At 35.6% G+C, this 16,508-nt stretch overlaps 1 protein-coding gene across 3 annotated transcripts; it reads left to right on the forward strand.

Moving 5' to 3' along the window:
- Window positions 1-992: 992 nt before the first annotated feature.
- Window positions 993-14,763, forward strand: LOC122351737. Of its 3 annotated transcripts, XM_043249013.1 has the most exons (20): window positions 996-1,848; window positions 2,440-2,540; window positions 2,740-2,806; window positions 2,947-3,077; window positions 4,285-4,373; window positions 4,490-4,589; window positions 6,435-6,478; window positions 6,776-6,853; window positions 7,433-7,629; window positions 8,101-8,165; window positions 8,250-8,356; window positions 8,562-8,664; window positions 8,778-8,877; window positions 9,008-9,047; window positions 9,584-9,635; window positions 9,928-10,048; window positions 12,476-12,559; window positions 13,034-13,157; window positions 13,692-13,782; window positions 14,368-14,763. In XM_043249013.1, the coding sequence occupies exons 1-20, from the start codon at window positions 1,596-1,598 to the stop codon at window positions 14,440-14,442; spliced, it is 2,022 nt and encodes a 673-aa protein (XP_043104948.1). In that variant the 5' UTR covers window positions 996-1,595; the 3' UTR covers window positions 14,443-14,763. The 3 variants fall into 3 exon arrangements, 2 of the variants coding, with proteins under 2 accessions (XP_043104952.1, XP_043104948.1); XR_006251795.1 differs by lacking the exons at window positions 13,692-13,782; window positions 14,368-14,763 and adding an exon at window positions 10,170-10,214 and having other exon boundaries at window positions 993-1,848; window positions 13,034-13,061; XM_043249017.1 differs by lacking the exon at window positions 2,440-2,540 and having other exon boundaries at window positions 995-1,848.
- Window positions 14,764-16,508: the final 1,745 nt, after the last annotated feature.

Below are 16,508 nucleotides of genomic sequence, written 5' to 3' on the forward strand. Positions count from 1 at the left end.
AGAGAGAGAGAGAGATACAAATTACACAACTTTCAACCATTATCAGCTAGTTTACGGGAATGACAACCTATGTTCTTGTACAAGAACTGGCACTGTGGCATGAGATTTGACTTTCCAAAAGATATATATCAAAGGATATATACCAAATATATATTGCAAAGGAGAATATTAGTGAAATATATTTTCATTTTTGTATAATTGAAAAATAATATTTGGGGAGTTTGGGGATTGTAGAAACATTTTAATAATATATTTCCAGGATACATCAATTTGATCAAAAGTAACAGTAAAACATTAAATTAAAATAAATGCTTAAAATAAATAAGTCCTTCTACAATAATATATACATAAATAGTCAAATTACACTGAAATGTATCATGGTTTGCACATAAATATTAAGCTGCAACATCAACAATAAAAAATGTTTTTTGAGCAGCTTATTAAAATGATTGCTGAAGGATCACGTGACACTTAAGGCTTTAAATTCAGTAAATTCAGTAAAATATGTGAAAATAAAATACAACCATTACAAATTTAAATATACTCGATAATATTACAGACTTAACTGCTGGTTTTTTTTTATTATTAAATAAACATAGCCTTGGTGAGCATGTTTCAAAAAACATTACTAAGTAGGCGTTTCATATGTACTGAACTGTATTTTACCCATGTGTTTATAGGACTGAAAATAAATCACTGCTTACTGACAAATGAGACAGGATTCATTACAATGCATTCTTGCAAACAGGGTGAATCATCAATAGAGTCTTTGGTTAGCAAATTCAAACCATGAATCAACTATATTTGCAAACAGGATGCACAGGAAGGGGTGGAAGTTTGCACCCATGAGGATCATTTCTAGGACAGTTCTTTTCAGTTACACAACAAGTGTTTGTTTTAGCTTGTTTTGATGTGTACTTAAGTCTCATTGCACAATACAGATCACATCTCTTCTCTTAATGAAAGAAAGCTCAGGACCGATGTTCTTCATCAATATGCTTTGTGTTCATTACAATAAAGCCAAAAGACGATAAAGCAGACGCAGTGAGGAAATTATGACTTTTATAGCTATATAATTTTTATACCACCATTACTTTAGCAATGGCTAGCGTCTTTCAAAGGCCTTAATCCCAAAGTGACATTTTGTCTCTAGGAAACTAGTTTTCTAATATTTCATATAGCAATAGGTCCCAGACACCTATTATAAAGGCTATAAGATTTTGGACTATATTACTTGTAATATAGGCATATATATATCTAATTAACTCTTTAAATACGGACAAGGTGTTAGATATCAGGTAAAAACCTATATAAGTAAGATAAATAATAAATACATTTTGTCTATATATTTTTTCAAATAAACAATTTGCGCTATTTCAATAGAAAAATTCGTGGTGCATTAAATGCTGAGATAGAAGCAGTTGTTCCGTAGGAACCACAACAAAATGATGTTGTTCTACACGGATGAGATTGATTGCGGTACGAGACTGTACTTTTGACTGTCAAGTTTTGAAGTAGCCTAAGTGCACAACCGCCTGCACACAGACAGATAATAAAGAAAGAAAGAAATTCAACGAGAAACGCGTTTGTCGAGCATGACGAATCTCGCGCGCATATCCGGGAGTTTGCGTCGACTGACAGCGAGAGTTTGTTCAACCTCACCGCTGCCTTTCTGCAGGAATAATGTTTTATACTCACAAAGTTTCAGTCAATCTGCAACTGCTGCCAGATGTCTTACAAGAGACTCACGTTACAGAAGCAGTAACAGACATTACGCCTCATCGTCAGCACATGAAACCGTTCGTATCGGATGCGCGTCAGGGTTTTGGGGCGATACCGCAACGTCAGGTATTTGAGTAAAATTACTTTACTTTATATGATTTGACATTGACTATACGTTATTATTCCCATGCATAATAGGCTTTGACATGGACGGACTTACACAGAACAAGCGAACTAAAAGCCTTTTCGTGTGTAGTTCTTGTAATGGCCACTAGATGTCACCAAAGCACAGTATCAAGCCTTTTCACTCTTTCTAACCTCACTGACCCCACAACAAATATTGCTCCTAATCCTTGTGTGAATGTCCCTAGCTGTAAACAATTTAGTCTATAAATTTCCTCCCAACTGCTCTAAAGTTAAAGTTCATATTTAACTAACATTAACAACCACAGTTTTCCAGACGTTTTTCTTTTTATTTTAATTGGCCATGTTTTGTCATTTTAACCTGGAAAGCTAATTATGAAATATTTTGCCTGGGAAAGTATGCTAATGGAATATTCTTCAACAGTAATTGCCACTTGATTTTATTTTATTTTTTCCAGTCATACACATCTGCATTGTGGCATGCTGTTTGGGCCACTATATGTCTTGATGAAAATATGTAAAATAAATAAATAAATAACAACAGTCAAACCTTGCAAAATCTCTTCCATGCAGTTCCTCAGCTCATATATGGTGGGAAATTGGATTTCCTTGTGTTTGATTATCTGTCTGAAATCACCATGTCACTGCTCTCAGCAGCCAAAGCTAAAGCACCTGTAAGATATTCCTCTAAATCTTTCCTTAAAGAGTTATTCATACCTGATGTGACCCATAAAACTGCTTTTGTAATAATAACAATGCATACTTGTAATGATAATATATCCAGGGTGACATTATATTTAATGCTATCTTTGACTTTTGTTATATGCTTATTATATATTTGTACTGACTCTTAGAATGTTGTTTTTCTTTCAGAATATGGGATATGCTCCTGATTTTGTCCTTTCCCTTTCTCCATTCATCAAGGATATCGGCAAGAAAGGTAAAGCTTAAAGTTATGATAAAAATGTGAATGCATTTTATATAAATGAACGAGAGAGTATAAATGAGAGAGTATAGAGAGATTATATGGGAATACTCTATTTAGATTTTTTCGTTTCCATGCTCTGTTGTATTCTGCAGGTATCCGTGTGGTCAGTAACGCTGGAGGTGTTAATCCTCTTGCCTGTGGAGCAGCTCTACGGGAAGTAGTTCAAAAGGCGGGACTTGACTTGAAGGTAGCTGTGGTGACTGGTGATGACCTGATGTCACAGGTAAGTCAACTCAACTTCTACTTATGTAATGCATGGGAATGCATTTGTCTCATGGGAGCTGACAAGTTGACATCACACGACCAGGCAAATACTACTCATTTCATCTCAATTCCCACCTTCTTAATGGACACTTTCATTTAAAGGGATATTCCACCCCAAATTTTCATAATACCTTCACATTTTAGATGAAGACATGGAGGCGTGTGACTTGTAAATTACACTGTCCAACAAACTAGGAAAAACATCGTCAGAAGACTCCATTTGCCATCAGTGGTTCAATCTGAATTTTAAGAAGAGATGAGAATACATTTTTGTACCCAAAGAAAATAAAAATAACAACTTTATTCAATATTTTGTCTCTCCCAAAGCACCATTTTGGAGAATATCCACTGATTGCACATAGAAAATGTATTGCAGCTGACAGAAAAACGTACTTAAGTTTGCATCCGGTTGATATTCTTCAAAATGGAGCTACTGTGGCGCAGAGAGACATTCATTCAGTAACCAGTCACTATTTTTATTTTCTCTGTGTACAAAAAGTCTTGTGGCTTCATAAAATTCTGATTGAATTACTGATGGCAGATTAATTATTCTGACTGTGTTTTCATTTAAACATCTTTGTTTTGGACTGGTGTATCCTCTTAATAAAACGATTTTGCGTGATGCTACAGCCACACCACTAGGTGTCAATGTAATCCAGCATCCATACATAAAGCACAACAACAAAATATAAATACGACTATTATAATTCTACAGTTTGCATTAAATTAATTTATACTCACAGTAAAGACATTTATAATGTCCTACAATGTTTCTATTTCATTTCTTTTAAACTTAAAAACTTAAAAAATAAAATAAAAAGCTTCCACAATAAAAGTAAGCAGCATAAATGTTTTCAAGATTTAGAAATGTTTTTTTTTTTTTTTTTTTTTATTCAGCACCAAATCAGTATATTAGTATGACTTCTGACGGACCGTGTGACACTGAATACTGGAGTACTGATGCTAAAAATGTAGCTTTGCTGTTAATAGTTTAATACTAGTTTTTGCTGTAAATATTAGGGGTTTGTTCACATTCCTAGACTTAAGTATGAGTGATAGTAGTAGTGATTACTGCATAGCCATTCATTGTAGTATATACTTACTGAGAAATGTTCAGGCAGTGTTGAAATGTTCCCTGTGATCTTCTGGTTTGTTGTGTATCCTAGAAAGGCTTTCTGACTGAACTCAGGATGACTGATTCAGAGGAAAAGAAACCACTTCCAAAGACCGTCCACAGCATGAATGCGTATTTGGGGTATGAACTACAAGTTAATTACAGTGTGTCATTGGTTCTGTCTGTTATTCATGCCTGGAGCCGGACTGGTGGTTTGAACATATGAGATTCAGCTTTCTTGTGTCTGTATGTCACAGCGCCCTCCCAATTAAACGGTGCCTGGACCTCGGGGCTGATATTGTAGTGACAGGACGTTGCGTGGACAGTGCTGTGGTTCTTGGACCTCTGATGCATTCGGTACGGTTTGTCACGCAAGAACGTTTTTCTGTTGTGCAACAGCTGTGGTGCCTCATTCGTCCTCTGTGACGATGTGTTGGTAATTTTAACCTCCTTCATCAGCACAAAGCAAAAACAGAAGCAAGTAACAGACCAGCAGCATGTCTTTAAAGAAAGAGCAAAGTTCATTTTAGCTTCTTCAGGAAAATTAAGGAAGATTTTTAGACTTAATCCAAGAAAATATGTACATTAGCATTCAAACCAGCTACCTTTGTTTTCTTGCTAAGCCTATGATGTTGCAATGGTTTTTAATAGTATTTCTGTATATGTCTGTCCGTGCATCTATATGTGTGTGTGTGTGTGTGTGTGTGAGAAAAATTCGAAAACAAATTTTCGTTCAAATTAATTTCAGATATAGTCTATACTATGCCAGTAGGACAGTGTTTTACAAAATAACCAAAGAACACAGTTTTCAAAATGAGAGAGCAACTACTATTGTAGCTTGAAAAAAGATTATAACTTTTTTTTTTTAAGTTTACAGCAGTGAAAAATTTGAACGAAGTGTACAGGCCCTCACTTTAAATGACTTCGGCACATCTGCGGCCGTAGGAGATCACTAGTCTCTCACACTGCTTTGATGTAATTTTTTTTACCCTTTTTTCACTCTCTTCCACGTTTTGTTGTCTGTAGTGGGTTTTTCAGCTGTAACTCTGTCACCAAAGATTTTTTTTATCCTGAATGAAAATGGCAGCTGACTGATATATGAATGCATGAAAACAACTGCATGTTGCTGCAGGATGTTATGATGAACATTTGCATTCACTCTACAAAGTAGCTGTATAAGAGGACCGGCTCCTGCTATAGAAAACATCCCCCACACCACGACACTGCCTCCTCCACCTTTCACTAGAGACAGATCCTTACACTGTTCAGCGCAGAACTGGCAAGCAATTCCAGCTACAGCATTCAGCCAATATCCCATGGAGTCTCCTCATTTTCCTGTCCTCTTGTGCATTTATCTTTCATGGATGACCGGCCTTTTTGACAGAGTTAGTGACATTGTAAAGATGCAGTATTCTAGAAATCACATATTTGGAACAACCAACTTTTCTTGCTATGGCTGCAATTGATAAACACCAATAACTGAGAGATATCTGAAAGTGTTGATATCTAGTTTTGATCAGTTTTCTATTTGAAATATCCCATTTAAGTTTTTTTACACTGTGCATCAAGTAATATAATTAACTCATAAAATATGCACTTAATAGGACAAAGTGACTTCGAAATTTTGGAAATTGTTTTCTCATTTTCATCTTCACTATATATAAATCTGTGCGGCCACATCTCCAAGATATTTAGTTAATAGAAATTAATTGATAAAGAAATGTATTCATGACATTGTTTTTGACAGCATCCTCATTTTACACAAGTGACAAACTTTTAACAGTGTTGTAGTTTGCAGATAGGTTTCTTTAAGCATCTTGGAGACATTGCCACAGTTCTTCTGGATTTAGTCTGTCTCAGTTTGTTCTGTTTCTTCATGTCAGTCCAGACAGACTGTATGATGATGATGAATGAGATCAGATCTTTGTCACTGGCTGTTGTCAGACTCTGTGTGCAAACAGAATTCTCACTGGATTATTACAGTTAATGGCAAAATTAATGTTTGTAACACTATAGCAAAATTTATAAATACTGAATTAAAACCATTTTTAGTTGGTGAAAATAGTAGCCTTCTAATAATTTTGGCCCCGACTGTGTAAACACATTTTATTGCTTACAAAATAAATCTCTAATGAAAGTATACATCGTTTATATAATATTATTCAGTATGAAAATTAATATAACATTTGCTTTTTTGGACAGTTTTCATGGGACTGCAAAAACTATGACCTGTTGGCTGCTGGAAGGTATTGTATACTCTGTGAGCTCTTGAAATGTATGTATATACACACACACACACACACGCTTGTGTAATGTATCAGACAAGATCAGCAGAGTGTGGACAAAGATATGTACACTGTACTCTGAGGTGAACATAAGGGCAGACAGCCACACATGATTCATTTGTTTTTGTCGCTTAGTGTGAAAGACCGTTCAGTGTAAGAATATTTGTGGTTGACCACATTTATGTTGTTAGTCAAGTTCTGTTCCTGTTTTGATTGCTGTGAAATCTAAATTAAACTGATTTTTTTTTTCTGTTGCAGCCTTGCTGGTCACTTGATTGAGTGTGGTGCACAGGCCACAGGAGGGATTTTCACAGACTGGCACATGGTTCCTGACTGGTAAACACTTCAAATCTGATATGTTCATGACATATTTCACACACACACACACACACACACACACACACACACACACACACACACACACACACACACACACATTACTTCAGTCTTCAGTATCACATGATCCTTCAAAAACAAATTCTGCTCAAGAAACTTTTATTATTGTTATTATTACCAATGCTGGGAAAAAACTGTAATATTTTGGCCTAAATTGCGATGTTTTGTTATTTAAAGAAATCAAAACTTCAAAAGAGCATATTTATAGATGTTTAGATGTTTTTGTTTTTACATATTGTGTAATTCACTTTAATTTAAGATATATTTATAATATTTATTAATATATTTTGTTGTTTTACTTCACTGTAATAAAAAAAATATATATAATTTGATTTAAATAATTTCATTTTGGGGTGAAATATGACACATGTTCTTGACTCCGTGTCATGTATCCTTGAGTCTAAGATTACTTTATTATTTTACTTTATCTATTATTATTATTATTTTTTTTTTTTAATTTTATTTTTTTTACTTAATTGATTTCAAATATGTTCTCAACTTCATTTATTTGATTTTCAGGGATAACATGGGCTTCCCAGTGGTGGAATGTTCTGCTGATGGGTCGTTTACATTGTCCAAACCCCCAAAAACCGGTGGGCTGGTTTCATTTGCTACAGTGGCAGAGCAATTAGTGTATGAGATCGGAGACCCACAGCGTTACCTCCTGCCTGACGTCACATGTGACTTTTCCAATGTCACCATCACTGAGATACCAGGTCAGTCGACTTTTACTGGATTTTACATGCATGAAATTTATATGATATGACAATTTTACATTTCTTGTATTCATGCGGCGGCATATTTATAGATAAATCCTAATAGTAATATCCTCACAGTTGTGGAGAGATAACTATAAGCAAGTCTTTATCTCTAGTAGAAAGTCCTCATGCAGTGATCAGATGGTTGCTTGTTTGTTATCTCAAAATGTCTGACTTAGAGACGCAGCCCATTGACTTTACACCACTGTCTAGACTGGATATCTAAGAGCCAGTTCCAGCTATCTTCTATAACCTTTGCAACCTCTTTTAAACTAATGTTATTTTCTTTGTCCCCTAAACTTACGTCTCATTGTCTGTGTAATCAATAAGCTACACTAGCTTGATTTGATCTGAAATAAAACTGTTAAATGTTCAAAACTCTAGTGCAAAGCGAATACCTCATAAAAAAATTTCTTTATGTGTGTGTAGATGTGGATGGTGGAGCAGTTAAAGTAGATGGTGCCAAAGGATCACCTCCATCACCTGACTATAAGGTTGGTCAACATTTGTACTTCGGTTTGGATTAAGTCAGTCATTTCAATTGAAAATGGCATTTTTTAATATTTTGTCTTCTTGAGGTTTGTGCCACGTATATGGATGGGTTCAGGGCGACGGCAGTTTGTCCTGTTGGTGGTCCGAGAGCTGTGGAAAAAGCCAGAAGAACAGCAGAAAGCATTATTAAAAGGTTTATTCTGAGTGATTTTATAGGAGAAACTGTTGTATGTAATTCAACAATGAAGTGAAGGTTAAGACAACTAAAATTAAATATTTTAAATAAATGTTGTTAGATTAAAATTTTAATCTAATGAGCATTAAAAAAAACCCGCTAGAGCTATAAAGGCTAATAGTATTTTATTGTGAAATCACGTCATGAAATACTCTTGCTATAGGACTCAGCGAATTTTCAAACAGCTTGGTTTAGAGGACTATGCTGAAGTCAACATTCAAGTTCTGGGTGCTGAGGACACATATGGACCACATGCGGTCGATACAGTAGGCTGTCTGTTTCTGTTTTTGTTGAATATTGTTTTTAACAATTAATAAACTGTCCGTTTACATTTAGAACAAATAACCTGCAGCTTTTGAGTCTGTTTTTTACTGTGCAGGCTCCTCGTGAGGCTGTGGTTTGGATGGCCGTCCATCACAACCAGAAGAAAGCGCTGGAGTTTTTCTCCAGAGAGGTGGCACCAGCAGGAACAGGCATGGGTGAGCAAAAACCTCAACTCAGTTTTGTGCTATTCTGTTTCCAAACCACTTAAGTTAAGCTCCCTATTCATTTAAAGCCAAAGATCATTTGAACGACATTGACCAATATGTAATTTCTTTCTTTCTTCAGCTCCAGGGCTCACAGCTATTGTGGGCGGACGACCAAGAATGTAAGTGTTAGTTAGCAGATCTTTAAGTATAAAAAAAAATGTTTGGAGCTTCAAATAAAAAGTGTACCACCAAATGATGCATGTCGGTCAAAGACGAAAAGGGGTTTTCAAGCATCAAAACAATAAAAGCCCTTTTAATAAAATCAAATTAATTGTCATTTTACATTTTTACACATCTTTGCCATTTTACTTCAAACTATTAGGTTTTAACTAATTATCACCATCAAGTTTATAATCATTTCAAAAATGCTAAAATGTAGTATCACCTTTTTTTTTATGTATGTTAATAAGTAAAGATCAGAATAAGTATGTTAATTTTTTTACAAAACATATATTATATATTATATTTAACTTTAGTTTTATTTTATTTGAAACATTATAGTATACATTTTATTTCCTTTTAATATGCTTTCTTTGTATATAAAATCTTTAATTCATCTTTTAATTAATCTTTTAATTTTTAACATCTTTAATTTGATGTGGCCATCTCATCTTCGGCTAATGTGAATTATATAATATCTGTTTTTTCTTTCTAGATCACCAGTGCTGAAACCTTTCTTTTTTCTGCACCCCAAAGCAGATCTGGAGGTATTGCTATTATTATTTTTATTTAGTTTTATGAACATAGTAATACAGTATCATAGCACATGGTGAACTCATGTAAGCTGGCTCACATTTCTTATTGAGATGAATGGGAAAAAGTGACCCGATTATCTTGAATTAATGCTTTATCAAATTCCACCACTGTATGCAACAAAATCTAAAAGTTAATCAACTTAACAGGTCACTCTAAGTGAATTGGACAGTATGTGGAAATGGAGCAATTAAAGTATTCACATAAATCGCTAAGAAATGAATGAGCCTTAATTGGTGATTTCAGGTGCACATTCATGTGAATGGGGAGTTTGTGGAGACACACAGAGAGACAGGATCAGAGCCTTCATTAGCTGAAGGACACAACCCCTCCCTTCTCTCAGAGGAACACAACCCAACACCCACAGGTACCCTGACCATTGTATGTGGACTACAAAATGTGAAGTGTTCATGGAATACATAGGAAACATATATAAAAGAATTCTATTTCAAATAACTGCTGCTGTTATTTAACTTTCTATTCATCAGAGAATCCTGTAAAAACTATCTTGGTTTCCAAAGAAATATAAAATGGTAAAAACTCTTTTCAATTTTAATACAAGAATTCTTGAGCACCAAATCGGCATAATAGAGCATGTAAAACTGCTAAAACTGTAGCTTTGCCGTTACAGGAATAAAATGCATTCAAAAGCATTTTTTTTAAAATTGTAATAGTTCACAATACTGCTGTTTTCACTCTGTTTTGGACCATGTAAACACAGCTTTGGTTAGCATAAGGATCTTGTTTTAAAAACACTAAACAGTATTCAATCATGTTGTCACCTTTAATTTGAATCCTTTATGATGACAAAAAGGAGGTTGTCTAAGCACAACGAAAAATGGAGGCAGCCCTGACCGTCAAGCTCCACAGTCTCACACCACTTTAAAATGTTTCATTAAATGAATGAACGTTCGTTTGTAAATGCATTATTTTACATTGCAGCCAATGAATCCTACAAAAAATGGCAAAGTAGAACATTGTAGAACTAAACAAAATTTCGGCAACACATTAGTACATTGACCGATTCTCACTGTTAATTTCCTTCTTAGCATGCCTATTATTAATGTATTGGCTGTTCATCATGACCATATGCTACATTCTTAATTCTACCCAATGAATAAATTTGACAACTGCCTTGTTATTAATAATGATTTGATAATAGTGAGAATTGAACCTTGATTGTAAGTGACCTACATTCCTTACTTAATTACATAATATTTCCTTCAAAAAAGAGACAGGGTATGACAAGAATATTGCATTCTTTCCTTTCAAAGATGAGTTATGTTCTTTTTCTCCGAGAACATGCTTTTTCATGCTTCGTACACTTTCCAGTGCTATTTCTTCCTCCTAAATTTTTCCCAGATCAGCATGTAATGTGATTTTATAAATGACATTTTTTCCACATGGAGACAATCATTCAGTGTTTGATATGACCTACTTCAAGGTGGAGGTGGATGAAATGAATAAACTGGGCTTAAGCCTTGTTTTAAGGGCCAATGTGATTGTTCTACCAAGAGGTGGTTTTATAAGATCCTTTGCACTGGAATCCAAGGCTGCTTGTTTTCCCAGAGTCCATTGCTTTAGGTTCTCTGAAAGGCACAACCTTTGTAGTGTACTGGCAGTGTTTTGCGCGAGTCTTTTTTATCTATCTGCCACTTCTCAGTTGCACTAAACAAGCAGCTAAACCCTTTAAATAATCAGGGACGTCTTTTCATCGGACCTAGTGTTTGAATGCTGCATAGCGCAGACTGTTACGCACACACCCGCATTCATTCACAAATACTCAAGGGCCATGCACGCAAACACAGGAGGTCTTAAATACAAATGAACACAATACAAAGCAACATAGTCTCTGCGCTTTTTCTTTTCACTTTCCTTCCCTCTCAAATCTGCACAGACACAAACAGACAGAGGAACCTGGAGCCACGGTCATTAGAGCATCACAGAGGGCTGATTGTAAGAGAGGCGTCTAATGTTTCTGCAGCCCAGGGGCTTCTTCTGAGAGAGAAAAACTGATTATATGTGATGTAGCTAATGATAAGCAGATAACTATTAGATTGAAGGTGAGCTGTGTTGAATTTCAGATGAACAGAGCATCGCTATTATCATCAATGGTTCACCCTGAAATGTAAATTCTAGCAAAAATGACTCACTATCATGTTGTTCTAAACTTGTTTGGTGTTTTTTTTCTATGTTACATGAAAACACACATTTTGAAGAATGTCCATGCTGTAGTAAAGGTGCTTAACACCAAAAGATAAAGACGTGAGACAATAAGAAACTTAACACACAGAAAGAACTGCATTGCAACACCCCGGTAACTCCTAAAACACACTAGTGTCATGGTAACCTCTTTCATTTTCTTCAGTAAAATACACCACTGTTCAACATTTTGGGTTAAGCCTTTTTTTAATGTTTTTGAAAGTCTCTGATTTTCACCAAGGCTGTGTTTTATCTGATCAAAAATATGTTGCATTCCAATGTAAAACTGCTTTTTTTATTTAAAAAATATATTTTTTCCTGTGAAAATTAATGTTCAGTAAATAGTTGTGCTGCTTAACATTTTTGTTGAAACCATGATACCATTTTTTTTATTCTTTGATGCTTTGATCATTTTGTGAAAATGCTTATTTTTATATGTTTATTCCAATTTAAATGATCAGTTGGCTCTGATAGTCTGTAAGCTGACTGACAGCAAAATTGCCTTTGAATGGGTTCAGAAGCTCACCGTTAGTTCTACCTGCCAGCTGCTAAATTTAATTATGCTGAGAACAAAATTGTCCCTCTCTCACAGATTTGCCCTCTGGCCCACATACCTTCAGACTGGAGGAGTTAGCATACACGCGCAGTGGAGACAAAGGGGACTCCTCAAACATCGGTAAGTATCTCCCCGTGTGCTTCACACGCTGTGAATAATATTTAAACGATGAAACAATTTGCTTACTGCATGTCAAAAAGCCATTCAGTCAATAAAAACTGGGTCAGACCATGTTCTCTGACCACAAATCACAACCCACTGCCTGTAGCCCAAATGGCAACACTCTCTTGTCATGTGGCAACCTGCCCTAGTCTTAACTTCATCTTAAATGTTTATGTTTTGAAGACTGAGAGTATGTGTTTATCAAATGAAACTACTAAAATATCAATATGTCAAATCTATCTATCTATCTATCTATCTATCTATCTATCTATCTATCTATCTATCTATCTATCTATCTATCATTTTTGTCTGTTATTCAGCTTGATGATCATCAAATATTAATGGTAGATGTCCCATATTTTTCAGTGTATCAGTTTATTGATCTATATATCATTAAATCTATACGTGAATTAAATCAACTTATGTTTTTAGGCGTTATTGCAAGACACCCACTGTTTTTCCCCTACCTGAAAAAGTGTTTAACTGCTGAAGTTGTGGAGCAGTATTTCCAACATTTGATCAGAAAGGATAAGACTGATCTACCCTCCGTCATACGGTAGGAAGAAAAAAAACAAAACAAACCAATGTGCTAGTAGACAATGTCCAGTGGTGAAAGAAGCTGATGGTTTAATAATAATAAAGCAAAAATGTCCTTTCAAATCTTGAAAATAAAATATCACCATAAAACACAATGTGATACTTTCTTAGTAGCTTACTTTATAAGAAAATCATTGCTAGATAAAGTCTTAAGCTGTAAGGAAGGTAAAGTCACACAAATTAAACATTGTAACACCTTTGTATTTAGCTGCTTCACATCTGTAGCCTGTGCTGCTTTTTAAAGAGCTGCGAGTGTGTGTGCATGTGTGCGTGTTTGAGGGAGAGAAAGAGTCCATGCATGCAAGCCTCTTGTTTTATGGGTTGGGGAGAACTCTTTTGGTGCCGCTAATGAGGAACACCTCATGCTGAGGACTGACATGTCTAGGTGCCTGTCTGCGTGAGAGTGTGGTGTGAGCTAATGCACAGATGTGTGAAAACCGGGAGGTGATCTCAATTAAAATAATGTATTTCACATGTTTGCGGTTGCTTCCAGGTACGAACTGCCTGGCATTCATGGTCTGAACTTCGTGCTTCCAAACTCACTTGGAGGGGGAGGGGTGGCGTCACTGCGCAGCGACCCTCAGGTAACAGACAGATTTGTACAGACTTGCAAAATGGACGTTAAAAAATTTTTTGAAAATGATGAATGACACTTTGCATGACACTACGGTATCTAGTTATTTAGTTCCAAAATCAAATAGTTATTAGGAAAAAAATATATATATATATACACTTTTTATATTACACTTTAAAATAAATCTCTATTTGAAAAAAAGTATTATATATATATATATATATATATATATATATATATATATATATATATATATATATATATATATATATATATAATTTCAAAGATATTAGAATATATGAATATTAGAATATATTATATATAAATACATGAATATAAATTATATATATATTTTTATACTTTTTTTCAAATAGAGATTTATTTTAAAGTGTAATATAATAAAGAAACATAATATTTGAAAATATATATATTTTTGGTATTTTTAATACAGTGACATCTAACAAGAACTTGTCAAAATTTTACTGAATGTTTTTTACCCCAAAAGTGAACAAAAAGTTATACAAATCCCTCACAACATAGTATTATGTCATTTTTTTGCCGTACTAAAAATGTGTTATTGTGTGTGTGTCTTCAGGGAAAAGCCTACGGGCAAATGCTGCTCGACTACAAACTGAAAGGCCTTCCTGATTTGAAATCACTGGTCGATTAAAAAGGATAAGGACTGAATGATGTCAGGGTGTGTGTTGAGACATTTCAGACATTTCATATAAAAAGTGCTATAAATGGATAATGTCAGTAATGTTTGAAAATGCCCAGGTGGATCATATTATGAACCTTGCGTGATGTAAACATGTGTCTTCCATTTTAGTTTGCGTCTACTAACAGTTCCCAAACTGTTCAAGCTATTCCAAAGAATGTGAACATATAACATAGCCTTTTATCTGTTTGCACATTTTATTATGTAATTAATACCCATATGAAGGATTTGTAGTACGAATGAGCATTAAAAATGGCATTTTATCAGTGAAAACGACATAGAGAGCTAATTGTAGCTGAATGACAGTTTTGGAGGGTCGTTGTGGAACACGCAAGCACTTTGATATGTATTGAGGACATTAGGGAACGACGTCCTTTGCTTAGTTGTGTTGAGTTGGCCACGTCTAACAGGCGACGGCAAACCAATAAACCCTTGAAGTCAAGAGGCACAGCGTCCTCTCATTACCTCTGACCCCTATCGACACAGGAAGTCAGAGAGCAAAAGGTTTTGCCTCTTCTGGTGACCGTTTCTGTTGAGGATACACGTGTGTATTCTGAGAAAGAATAAGAATCCGCTTTAATGCTACAGGGTTGTCTTCCAAACCCGGCTACCTCACGCGTTTTTATTCGCACATTCTTTTATCGGGTTTTATGGGAAATTGTGATGTTCTGACCCGCATTAGCATGTGCTAGCAGCATGACCTCGGCGGCACAGAGTGATCAATGGCGAGTGGAAGGCGAGACATGTGAGGAGTTCATCTGTCAACGGCCTCCAGACAGATCCAGCAGTTCCTCATTGTGTGCATGCAGAGCGTCTTGGCTTTATCTCAATGCAACAGAGTGTCATTCACAACAAACACATACACGCTCCCATAAACCGAAAAAAAAAAAAACGCTCTCTCAAAACTCTCGCATTTTTCACAAGCGCATTCAGCTGTCACATACAGACACTGGGATGCTGGGGGACAAAACGGAGAAGGAAGATAAATGGCTTGTCATTTATCACCCGCTATGTTTCAGGGCTCCACTGCTGTTCAAACAAGCAACAGCCTCGAGAGAGAGCCGAATAATCACTAATCACTCAACAGTCAGCTTTTGCCCTCACTGGGACACCTTTGTTACCACTGTGACACTGATTTCTCCTCCTGTCCATCATTGCTGTCCCACTAAATTGGACCTCAGGGGGAGGGCGGCTTTCCGGGGCAGCTTTAATCCTTTCCTTTATCTCCGAGTTAAGACTTTTTTGCATCATTTTGCTAACACTTTACCACTTAAAGACCTCACTGTGTGTTTTATAAACTTCGCATTAAGGATTGCATGGAGCTGGACTATTTACAAGACAATCCGTTGTTTTCATTCCATTGACACACTCTTAGTTAAGACCGTTAGGGCTATTGGTATTCATTAGTAGCGCCGCTGAGCTCGTGGTGATCAGCCCATTTTTTGTTTTGGAAATGTGACGGCTGCATTTCTGGGGCCTTTTAATAAAGTGCTGAAGTGCTGTGTCTGCACGTCCTGCAAACCGGTCTGTTGGTAAAAGGAGCTCTTGTTTGGTGCGGTCTGGGTGAATGTATCGAGGACTGTAATTATTGCCACATGGCACGAACCAGCTCTCAACTTCAAACCACCGTTAGCCAAACTTTCTGCTCTCACTTTTTCCACATTCATCTACTCCGCATGTACCTACATCAGAGAAAGTCCAGACACCCCTGGAGCCCCGAGACCTTCCGTTTAACTACTTTCTTTGTTCGTTTTCCAGCATTACCCCTATGAATAAAACAAATATATTTAAAGAACAGCATTAGACAAGTTACACAAATATTTAAGTTTTTAAAAAATATGAATTATATTGTTAAAATAGGTTTTAAATTACATTACAGTCTTTTTACTTTTAAATTTCACGATAACTTATCAGTGCTTTCCATTTCTTTGTAAATGTAAAAATGTAGTATTTTCATCTACTATTGTCTTTTTTAGCACTGCTATTTTCCAGAGCTTTTGTGTAAAGAAATACAACAG

This window comes from Puntigrus tetrazona, chromosome 1 (assembly GCF_018831695.1).
Source record: "Puntigrus tetrazona isolate hp1 chromosome 1, ASM1883169v1, whole genome shotgun sequence".
Taxonomy (NCBI): Eukaryota; Metazoa; Chordata; class Actinopteri; order Cypriniformes; family Cyprinidae; genus Puntigrus; species Puntigrus tetrazona.